Below are 12,164 nucleotides of genomic sequence, written 5' to 3' on the forward strand. Positions count from 1 at the left end.
TGGCGTCCCGCTCAGCCAATCCGAGAGGGGTTCCTGCTCACCTGGGCGCCGCTGCGCTCCGGCCTTGCTCAGTCGGTTGCGCGGCGGAGGAAGCAATGGCGGTGGCGGCGATGGGCTGGCTTTGGTGGGGCTGCTTCTGCGCCGGGCTGTGTGAGTAGGCAAAGGAAGTGGGTGCAGGAGGGGCTGGGGGGCTGGAAGGAACTTCCCAGGTGAGTGGGGCTGGAAGGAGATTTGGGGCAGCTTCCCAGGTGGGGCTCAGGACCAGAGGAAGCGGCCTTATACTTGCAGCCAGACCTTGGGATCCATCTCGCTCCATATTGTCTACACTGACTGGCAGCGGCTCTTGGGAATTTCAGGCAGAAACCGGACCCCGGAAACTGGCAAAAAAAAATTTTTTTTTTAAATGTAGTTTTCTAGTCCTTATCCTGACCATTTCCCTCTTTCTCCACTCCCAGCCAATTTCTGCTGGTGACCTCTTTGGTTGTATGGATGAAATTTCTTAAATGTTAATTCTCTCTCCCCCCTTCCTCCTCCTGGCAAAAAACCCAGCGAGTACACTTCTTTCCCTGTGGGTTGTGTAACAGTTTGGGCAGACCTTGGAAAGAGAAAGCAAGCAGAGTTCCTGCCAAGCCCTCCCTGGCTCAAGCCAACACCCCACCTTTCCCAGAAGTGCTTATTTTCTCCCACCATGGTTCATTGCAGGTTGTGCCAGCCATCTTCTCTGACTATTTACTCAGGAGTAAGATCCACAGTTAAAACAGGAGTGGAGGGATGCTCTCTCAACAAAGTATGGACACCTCAGTTTGCAGCCTGAGACAGGGAAATTGCATTTAAAGCATTTGTGTTGATCCCCTTTTGTAGGTGGGAAAGAAGCCTGTGTAGTTTTGTTGAATACACAGTGTGACGTTCCTTTCCGTTATGTTCTCCAGAGGGATAGGTGTGTGAGTTTGTAACAGTGCAAGCAAAGGACCTTGAGAACTGCAGTTCGTTCAGGGTGCTGGAGACTGTGGTTCCAGGAGATGGAAACTATAGATCCTAGAATTATTTGGGGGATACCATGTGCTTTAAGTGTATGATGCGGGTGGCGCTGTGGTCTAAACCACTGAGCCTAGGGCTTGCTGATCAGAAGGTCAGCAGTTCGAATCCACGAAGTGAGCTTCCATTGCTCGGTCCCTGCTCCTGCCCACCTAGCAGTTCGAAAGCACGTCAAAGTGCAAGTAGATAAATAGGTACCGCTCTGGCGGGAAGGTAAACGGCGTTTCCGTGCGCTGCTCTGGTTCGCCAGAATCGGCTTTGTCGTGCTGGCCACATGACCCGGAAGCTGTAGACCTTTAACTTTACATGCTTTAAATGTATGATGTTGTGGGTCTGCCCCAAGAGATTTGTGGCACCTTAAAGAGTCACACCTTTTGTTACAGTCCTTAGCTTTTGGGGACCACAGTTCACCTCAGTGCATGATGTGTGATCCTCAGATGTACGGATGTAAAATACATGTTGGATATATATAGCTGTGGAATATCAAAACACAGTTTGTGACAATTCAGAGAGTGCTTGAATGCAGGCAAAAGGACCCTTTAGGGCAGCAGTAGCTGATCATCCCAACATAGCAATCCTGAGTAAACATAAGGCGAACCTTTGACTGCTTTTGTCCTTCAACCTGTGTCCTAATAACAGAGGGTCATGCTCTAGGCATCTGATAAAGTGCTCCCAAGTCCACACAAACTTCTACACTGTAATAAAATGGCCAATTTTTTTTTTTTTTTTAAAGCTCTAGACTCTTTGTTGTATCTCTTCCTGGGTTTCTGCCTTTCAGTGGTCCTTTATCTTTTGTTCTGAAAGTTTTTTTGTTTTTTGGGTCTATAGAAACTGTACCTTTTTAATATTCAGCTAAATTACTCACACAATTGCCCGTTTATTTTTTGTCTTCAGATAAATGGACGGTTAGTTTACATAGAGCTGAGTTCGTGTTTAGATAGTGATGGCATGTGAGTTCGTAGAACTTCAATTGTAAACTTCCAAAGGTGTTTCGGTTTTTCTCTCTTGGTTGCTGAAGCCTTAAAATGGTGGTTGCCCTGCTGTGCTTCCAGTGGGAGAGAATTTATTTCCTTGTTGAATCATTGTTTTCTTACAACAGTTTGAAAGTTAGACTCTCTGTTCCTTTCGTTCTCCTCTGTGCTGGTACACGTACAAATATCTTTAATTCTCGAAGGGCATCAGTTGGCCTTGGGAGAAGTTTGGAGGAATAGATTACTTTGCTATTCCTACTTCTTTAGCTAGGCCTAGGGTTCCTGGTGTGTGGTGTTGGCACCAAAATGTACTGTTTTCTTTCCAAGCTGTCTATTGCTAATTTCCTTCGCAGGCTGGAATTGCAGATACAACAGGTCTGTCTTGGCTGTTGCTTAGTATGTATACAGCCCTGAATTTTATACTCTGTTCCTTCTTGACAAAATGATTGTCAGGAGGAGGTGTAAAGGCAAGCAGAATCACGTTTCTGTGTTCTTTTAAACCACACCCCGGGATTTAATGAGCGGTGAGCTGGCAGGGTGCCCCATGCCCTGGTCTATTCATTTCAAGCTACCCAAACAAGTCCATCTTGCACTGGGCTTTAAAAGCTTTTAATAAAGGCGTGATCTGTTCTGAGGACTTGATGCCTGTTATCTGTTGGCTCAGAGGCTCCTGAGTGCTTTTGCAGCAGGTGTGTGTATGTGTGGCATAGTTATTGACCAAAAAAAGAGAGAGAGAGAGAAAGAGAGCAAAGATCAGTTTTAGAAGCAATCAGGGGGATGCTGGTAAAGTTTCTGTATATTCTGGTTGGGGAGATGCTGGAAAGGCGAAAGCAGAGGGCTCTCTTAAATCTGGAAGAGATGAGGTGTGGGAATTGAGAATTATTTATTGAATGCTGCTTTTTGGATCTAGCTGCAAGGTGTTGCTATTGGTAAACAAAGTCCTTAACAACTTGGGGCTGATTTAGCTGTGAGGTTGCCCCATATATGCTCATGCGATTCCTTCAGTCTGCAGAACTGGCGCTGTTACAGGTGCTACATAATACCTTTTCTAAGAAATCAATCTTTTACCGCAGCACCACCCACACTTTGGAACTCCCTGCCTATTGACATCAGGTAGGGGCCTTCCTGCGCCTGCTGCAAACATGCCTACCCAGAATCCTGATATGTTTTTAGTTCATCGCTGATTTTAACCTTTTGAGTGTTTTATTTGATTTTACAAATAGTTTTATTGATTGATTATTTTTGAAACCTGCTTTGGGGTGTTTTTTTTTTAAAACAATCAGGCAGTATACAAACTTTGTAAAATAAAAATAAATAAGTAAAAGAAACATATAATCCTCAATCTGGGGTTGCAGCCAGGGAATCAATTAAAAACTTTCGGAGTAGTTTAAGATAATCAGAAATCCTACAATGATCTTTTATTAAAAAGGAACACACAAGCGGCATCATAAGAAAGGTAAAAATATAACAGCAATAAAATGGTTTTGCAACCAACAGTTGCTTGTGATAAAGTTTAAGGTCTTGGGAAAGTATAAAAAGATGTGGCAACTGAAAGAGTCTTTTGCTGGCCTCCAGAGTAGGCCGCAGGCTGGGGAATGTCATTCCATAAACAGGGTGATTGCCAGAAGCGCATAGGTCTGTTCTCGGATGGTCAACCTCTTGAGCTCGGAAGGCCAGGAAAATGTGGAGCAAGGAATGTGGGCTCTTAAGAAACAACTTCAACACTTGTCCAGAACTACTAGAAGCCAGTGGAGTTGTTTTAGAAGAAGAAGAAGAGTTTGGATTTGATATCCCGCTTTATCACTACCCAAAGGAGTCTCAAAGCGGCTAACATTCTCCTTTCCCTTCCTCCCCCACAACAAACACTCTGTGAGGTGAGTGGGGGTGAGAGATGTCAAAGAAGTGCGACTAGCCCAAGGTCACCCAGCAGCTGCATGTGGAGGAGCGGAGACGCGAACCCGGTTCCCCAGATTACGGGTCTACTGAACAACAAGCTCTTAACCACTACACCACACTGGCTCCCAGACGGGCAGAATGTGTCCTTTACACCAGTTTGCGTCAACAGCTGCATTTTGGGCTTGCTGGTGATTCTGAGTACTGTAGACCTTAAAGGCAGCCCCTTGAGAGAGAAACAAGTAATTGATATTATTTTTCGGGACGTTTTCTAAAGACCTTGGGGTACCATACTCTGCCTGGCAGCGGGGATGGGTCACTGGAGCCTGATGCCATTCTCAGCCTCCTCCCAGAGCCTGACCCCAAACTCTAGAGCAGGCTTTGGCACCCCTTACTTCCAGGAAGCTCAAAAAATGGCAAGGAAGCCCCTCCATCTTTTGTTTTGCTCCAAGCACCTGACTATTAGGTGCGATGTTAATCTGCGAGAGACAGTGTGGCGTAGTGTAGTGTTTGGACCAGGATCTGGGAGACCAGGGTTCTAATCCCCACTCAACCATGAAGCTCACAGGGTGACTTGGGCCCATTCCCTGCTGCTCAGCCAAACCCTACCTCACAGGGTTGTTGTGACAGTAAAATGAGGAGGAGGAAAAGCCATGTATGCCACCACCTTCAGCTCCTTTGGGATAGAAAAAAACAAGTAAATAATCACAGAATTGTAGAGTTTGAGGGGATCCAAAGAGTCATCTAGTCCAGCCCCCCTCAATGAATGTTAAAATATAAAACAAAGCAGTCTGATGATTCATGCATTGAAAGAGAAACGCAATGTGCCTGTGGTAGGTAAAAATGGCCAGGTATACATGACCTCAGTAAGCCTTACGGCAACCCTATGAGGTCAGCCAGTTCACAGAGGCCATTTTCCCACCCCGCTTTTCACTCGCTCCTGCGGCTGTCTTCTCAATATCCCTTCCTGTCCTTGGAGGTGTGGCCCTCTCCGTTGCTGATGTGCAAAGGATTCTTCAGAAGGAATGAAAACCTGTTTGGGAGACTAGGCTATTATTTCCAGAGGCTCATGTTGGGATAGATCCCTTCTGTCCTTTACAGAGGAAGTGAGTCTTTTTCTTAAAAGTCTTTTTAATATATGACTCGGAAGAGTGTTTTAGGTGTTTCCGCAGTATGGCTCAATCATTCTTTAGTCAGGAAGCATGACAGTTTCCTGGGGTTGTGTAAGATGAATGCAAAACTACAGGGGGTCAACCTGCGCTAGCCTGGTGCCCTTTTGGACTACAATTCCCATCAGCCTCCCCCTCCCCTTAGGAGGTGGTCCAAAGCAGTTGTTGCTGGCAGGGTTCGGTGGGTGATGTAGTCTAATAAAACATCTGGAGGGCCCCAGGGTAGACAAAGGCTGATGTAGGGCATTTGCTCTGTTTATAGTTGAATTTCTGCCATATCTAGTGGTTTTCTGCATCTTGGAGAATGGAGAAGAATTGGTGCCCAAGATTATTTTTGTGGCCCTGTTTGGGGACAGAGTGTGGAGTTGCATTTAGAACATCATATAGGAAGAGGTTGCTGGATGAGGCCAGTGGCCCATCTAGCCAACATCCTGTTCTCACAGTGGTCAACCAGATGTTTCAGTGGGACCTATTTGTCCCACAAACAGGGCCCAAGCACAAGAGCAAATATTCCGTCATGCCGTTTCCAGCAACTGGGACTCAGAAGTATTACTTGGCTCCACCCATGGAGGCAGAGCCCTGGCCATTGTGTCTAGTAGCTATTGATAGCCCTTTCCTCCCCTTTCCATGAATTTGTGCAATCCTCTTCCAAATCCATCCAGGTTGGCGGCCATCACTGCCTCCTGCGGAAGTGAGTTTCATAGAATTACGTTATCCCGTCCTGAATCTTCCAACATTCAGCTTTATTGGATGTTCACAGAGAGAGAAAAAACATTTCTTCAATTTCTCAATGTTGTGAGAATTTTATAAACGTCACTTCTAACTCTCCTTTTCTCTAAACTAAAAAGTCCCAAATACTGCAACCTTTCCTCATAGAGGAGTTGCATTTCCCGGGTCATGACTCTCTCAGCCTTTCTCCTCTTCTTCCTTGCTGGTCCAAGAGGTTGGATATATTTTAAATAAACAAATAGCCTGGGTTGGACTGATTAACGCCATGGATTAATTATCTACCAAGCTCCGCTGTTGCAGTTGTGTCTGGGGAGGGTAGTTTGGTTGTTTTTTACACAGAAGGATCTCTCGCTCTCTCTCCCTCCCTCCCTGTATTCTTGTGGGCTGGATCACTGATCAAATATTTGAGCTGGTCTTGCCAGGGTTGGACCATCATCTTAAGACAGCCCACCTCACCTATCCAATACAGCAGGCATGTCCAGCTCCCAAGAGACTGTGATCTACTCCCAGTATAAAATAACTGGCAGTGATCTACCCATTGTCATTGGAGGGAGGAGGAGTGTGTGTTTCTCAGGGAGGATCGCCCAGAGTTGTTGAGCTTTTTGTGTGTGTGTGTGTGTGTGGAGGAATAATGAGAAAAGACACTCACCACAAACAGCAACGATCCCTATCACACACAGCACTACAGCAAGCATTACTTCCGCATTCCTAATACTTTGCAGGAGGCAGGGACATTACTTGCCCACGATCAACCACGATGACACGCGATCTACCAGAGACATACAGGAGATCTACCTGTCGATTGTGGTTGACCGTGGACATCGCTGCAATACAGCATCCTGCACTATACATTTCTAGAACAGTATCATGTCACTTTAAACAGAAAGAACCCTAAGAAATGTAGTTTGTTAAGTTTGCTGAGGGTTGTTCCCCCCCCCCGCGCTACATTTCCCAGTGTTCCCTTGGAGGAGGGATTAATTGTTAACCCACTCTGGGAATTGCAGCTCATTCTGCGGGCACATCCACAAAGTATGTTTAAAGTACATTGCTTCTTCTTAAGAATCCTGAGAGCTGTAGCTTACTTCTCACACAGCTGTGATTTTAAAAACTACAGTTCCCAAGATTCTTGCTGGGGGGGCAGGGGCTATGTGCTTTAAAAGTATGGTGTTGATGTGCCTTAAGGAAGAAAAATATCTCCACAGAAGGTCTTCTATTGTCTCCATTTCCCCCCTAACTAAATAGCCTCAGGTGTATTCCCCCCCCCCCACTTCAAATTTGTTTAAGGGCTAGCTAGCTGACTGATCTTCCACTGGATCTGGCCTTAGTAGCCAAGGGACCTTCCAACTGAGTTAACATTGTTTATGTTCTCCCCCTCCCTTTAGGGATCCTTCCTTCCCATTTGGATTCAGAGTTGTTTGTGCTGTTTCCTGGTGCTTTTAATGGGTGTTGAGTACCTTACGATCGCATCTGGGGGGGGGCGATTACGTTCTGGGGGTGCCGCACATGCACAAAAATGTGTATAATGATAATTGAACCCGGAACCGTCTGCATCCAAAGCAGATCTGCCCTACCCCAGAAGCTGCAGACATTCCCCTTGCCTTTTATTGCCCAGGGCATAGAGCAAAGCAATGAAACTTACTGTGACTCAGCTTTAAAACCCAGGCTGGGAGTTTCATGCTATGACCCAAAATCACAAGTACCAGTACTTTAATTGACTATGAAAGGCAGAATAAACCCTTTTCCAAACCTCGGTGACTCTCAGTGCTTCTAATGCCATGAAAGCATGAGGGTGCAACTCTATAAAATTCACTGTCGGAAGGAGTTTTAAACTCTGGGGAAACTGGTTTTGAAGGCTTAAATGAGTACTCCAAGAAGTCCTGTCAGGGCACAGGGATTGCCTCATTTTTTCCGCTGCTTTGGTCCTGGCTAATTTAAAAATATTCAGCTCAGTAAAGGAAGGGTTTGTAGGGTAGCAGAGATGGTTAATGGGGAACCTATGGGGGTCTTGCTGGGGGTCTTCCAGCTACCATCATTCCTGACCGTGCTGGTCCTCATTCCTGAGGTAAATCAAAGCCCTGCCATAGGGATTACCATCCAGATTCCAGCTGGCCACCTGCTGAAAGCCACAAATGTACACTAAATGATGTGGTCTATATTTCCTATTAGCTAAGTACAAAGAGAACACCTATTTTGTTTCAATGACTTTTTTTCATTCTAAAATAGTTATACCTTGCCTCTTTGGGGGAAATGCTGCTTCAAGATGGCTGACAAGGCCTTAATTCTGCCTTTATCCACCTGACACCCTTCAGCAATGTTAAAAACTCAGATATACTGTATAAGCTAGGTGTCAAATGGCTCCTTAAACCAGGGCTATAGCCTCCAAAACGGAATGTCTAGTTGCCGTTTTGGGACCAAACGGCTCAAAAGTCGTATTTTTCAATAGGGCTTTCTGGTTCCTGAAATTCGTTATGACTGTGCAAATAAAATGTCATGGATGGGATTCTGCAGGATGTGTTGTTAGTATGTGAAAACAGGCAAGATCCAAGGATCCACCTCCAGATGGTGGAGACGTTAGGCACCATCCTGGCCCCTGGCGAATTTCGAATAATGAGCTCCAGATACTTTAAATCGCAGCTCCCATCAGCCCCAACCGTCAGAGGAGCTGTAGGCCAAAAATGTACTCCCATCCCATGAGTTGATATAATCCCCAGTTACTGACATAGTTTTCTATTTGATGTCTCATCCCTCTTTGGAAATGTCTCAGTTCTTTCGCCACAGCTATTTCTTTGTGACAGGGAGTTCCGTAGTTCAGTTTTTTTTCTCAGGGTGACTCTGGAGGTATGGTGACTCGGCTGCTCCATTTTAAGCAGATCCAAAGGCTCTAAAATAGAGTAGCCCAGCTTCAATGTTGTCAACAGATGGGCTACTCTTCTGCTATGAGATGAAGAGCAAAGCAGCTGCAAACTTTTTTCTGGGATCCCGCACGCTTGCTTGTTCATGTTAAGCCATAATTTGGCTTGGCATTACCTGTGAACCAGGTCACTGTCTCTAATAACACGGCAGCTCTTCCAAGGTTGCTTTGCTGGACTTTTTACCAGAGACCTTTTTAGCTGGAGATGCTGATGACAGTATCTGGAACAAAGCAAGTTCTCTTTACTACTGAACTTGTGCCTCCCCCCAAATTCCTCACTTTCCCTTAACCCTAGATAGATGAAAGGAGAAAGCTGCAGACCATATTCAAATATTTGACTGCAGGATTTCAGCTTAGGTGGTATAATCCTTGCAGTTGTCTCTCAATTTAATCTCTGCAAGTTTGCAGCAGGCAGCTGTGGGTGCCCTTCCCTTGCAGAAAAGCAGCAGCAAACGTAGAAGTGGATTGTGATTTACTGAGTGACAGCCCTGGCTTCCAGAGGCTCCTGTTTCACAATCTTGTGAGTTAATAGGTAGCTCTTTTCTGCCTCTTCCTCCACAGTGGCCAGGTCCAAAGTTAAGCAGCTGCGGGGAAATGGCTGCTGTATCATTAAAATCCCCTTCTAGGGCTTAAGGTCCAGGACTAGTGCCACAGATCACTTCCAAAAGTCGTCTGAGTTTTGCGGCTTAGATGGACGCAGAGTTGTTTATGTACTGCAACTGACTTGACATTCATCCACATGGTTTTAAACTTGCTTCCCTATCACATCAGCATTCCACCTTTCCTCCAGGGACCAAAAGGGTCCTCTCACAAACCATTTTCTCCTGGCAGGTTCGGCTGAGAGATAGCGGCTGCCGAAAGGTCACCCAGTGAGCTTCATGCCTGAGTAGGGAATTGAACCCTGGCCTCCCAGATCCTGGGCCAACCTCAACAGGGCAGTGACATTTGAAGCAAGGGAAACAATTTCTGATAGGGATGGGTGGATTTAGAGTAACATGGCCCAGCTTCAGACTTCTTGTTTCTGGAATCTTGGTGGGACCACCAGTTTCAAAACTGAAATTGGCACCCTCTGAATCCCTGGGCAGTTCAGGCGTGGCTTCTTGTGGGGTGCTGAGTCACGAGAAAGCGCTGCATCGCATTCTTTGCGGGAATCCCCAGTGACCACCAGCGTGTGGTTTCCTTAAAATGATGCAGTCTACCTTCTCTCCACTTTGTTTGGGACCCCTCAATGGGCAAAGGGGTTACAGGCTCCTGCCTGCAGATTCTCCCCTGGAAATGAGTGTTTGCATTTGTGGAATTACTGAGATAATTTTATCTATGGAACAGATTGCTTTTTTTGGACCTTGCTTTGCCAGAAGCCCACCCACCCACCCCCCTCTATCCCCCTCCCGCTTTTAGAACTAAAGCATCAGGCAGAGTTACAAGGCTGTGAATGTGTGTGCCCTTCAAATGGCAACAGAGATTCACTGGTTGTCCACTGACTTCTTTATTCTGTTAAGAATGTTTGGTTTTGGAGAACAGGGTCTCCATTGTGTGCCACTTGCTTGCCTTAACACCAAAGGACCTTTTGCTCATGTTATCCTGAATGAGCTGTGCATCTGTTTCTAAAAGATGTACAGCCCCCCCCCCCCATAAAACAAATGCAAGGCAGTTCTGCCAGCCAATTCTTGTAACATTATTAAATTTACACACACACACACACACACACACACACAGACCTGCCAAAAAAAAAAAAACCCCAACAGAAATCCTGAGCAGGATACATCATGGGTGCAATGCAACAGAGCAAAATATTTTAAAAACTAGGAGTGTTGATGTGTTTCTAAGGGTAAGAAAGACCAAGAACGTTTCTAATGCCGTTTGGTGGGATTTAATTTATTAGGTGCGTAAGAAACCCTCCAGCATTCCTCCGATGAAAATAAGGATGTCCTATCCCATAGTAATGATTTAATTATTTATGCCCCATCCATCTAACTGGGTTGTCCCAGCCACTCTAGGCAGCTACACACACACACACAAAATAAAACATTAAACATTGAAAAACTTCCCTATACAGGGCTGCCTTCAGATATCTTCTAAAGGTATAGTTACTTCTCTTCCTTGGCTCAGCGGTCGCATAACTCCATACCCCCCAACATTTTTCCGGTGAAGATAGGAAAAGCAGGACATTCTGGGATCAAATCAGAAACCAAGACTGCTTCTGTAAATCCTGTAAAACACTCTTTCCCCACCAAATCACAAAATTTGGCTTTCGTTGTGTGTTTTGCTGCTTTTATTTTTTCCCCGTGTTATCTATTCTCTTACAGTATTTGAAAAATCCAAACACTGTTGCATCTCTCTCTCCCTCCCCCCCAAAAAAACTTCCACTGTTAAAACAAAAATGTTTACCTAGAACTGAGCACTTTCATGGGCCAGGGGTGGGGCATGGGTGCAATTGGCCTGGGAATTACTGCCTGCCAGCTAAATTACCTGATAAAAACAGCCGAGGATGGAAATGAGGTCATTCTGCAGAGCCAGTGGTTTGAGTCGGTTTCTTCTGACACGGAAGTGAGTAATGGGTAATGGGTGCGGGGGGGGGGGTTTGAACTGAAACTAGCAAAGCCAGAAATTCCACCAGGTGGGTTGAAGACCAGTTAACCTCCTCCTGACTCCTCTTTCTGCCCCATCCATGGCCCTTTGTGTGGGAGCCTCTCCTTCCTTTTGGCAAATTATTGCTGTTTCTAAAGTCCCCCCTCCCCCATTTTCTGGAAGCGACCAGTATCTTGCATATTCATGTTTGAGAGAAGGCCACTTACGTGAACCAGTGTGAAGGCTCTGCAGTGCTTTTGAGCAGAGAGTGCAGAGTGAGAGAGCTGGTTTGTTGGAGGACCCTGTCAATTAGAGAGGTTGAACCTAGATGACCGTTGGCCTTTGACGTCTACAATATGTGGCTTTTATGCACTACATAAAAGCAGAGGCTGCTGGGTCAGCCAGTGGTCCTTTTCCTCCAGCATCCTGTTCTCACAGCGGCCAACCAGATGCCCATTGTGGGGAAACCTCAGAGCAGAATCCAAGCACAAGAGCCCTCTCCCGCCCTATGGCTTCCAGCGACAGACATTCAGAAACGTTTCCTGCCATCATAGGTAGTAGCCTTCTCCTCTGTGAATTTTAAACCCACCCAGGTTGGTGGCCATCACTGCCTCCTGTGGCAGGGAGTTCCATAGTTTAACAGTGCACTGTGTGAAGGGGGGTTGTGCCAGCTTGGTGAAAGCTGCCCTAATAGGAATAAATGTACCTGTAGCAGGGCAGGGGGAGGGGTGTGCCCACGTCCCAGCAATCTTCCCAGCATCACACAGGATCCAGAGACTCATCCCCAGGGTTACCTGGTCATACGGGGACTGTTTCTGTTTTCATTGAACACTCCTTCATCAAACACGCGTTTGCGTCAGGTTTCGCCTTTTCTCTCTCCTTTCCTTC

General features: G+C 46.0%; 1 protein-coding gene across 2 annotated transcripts in view; it reads left to right on the plus strand.

The window, feature by feature from the left end:
- F11R (F11 receptor) overlaps positions 1 to 12,164 on the plus strand; it is a 28,954-nt gene continuing 16,790 nt past the window's right edge. The window contains exon 1 of one of the 2 annotated variants that reach the window (XM_033174628.1): positions 1 to 150. In XM_033174628.1, the coding sequence (XP_033030519.1) occupies positions 96 to 150 (55 nt within the window). In that variant the 5' untranslated portion in view covers positions 1 to 95. The remainder of the gene's footprint in view (positions 151 to 12,164) is intronic. The other variant, XM_033174629.1, reaches the window with a different exon arrangement.

This window comes from Lacerta agilis, chromosome 17 (assembly GCF_009819535.1).
Source record: "Lacerta agilis isolate rLacAgi1 chromosome 17, rLacAgi1.pri, whole genome shotgun sequence".
Taxonomy (NCBI): domain Eukaryota; kingdom Metazoa; phylum Chordata; class Lepidosauria; order Squamata; family Lacertidae; genus Lacerta; species Lacerta agilis.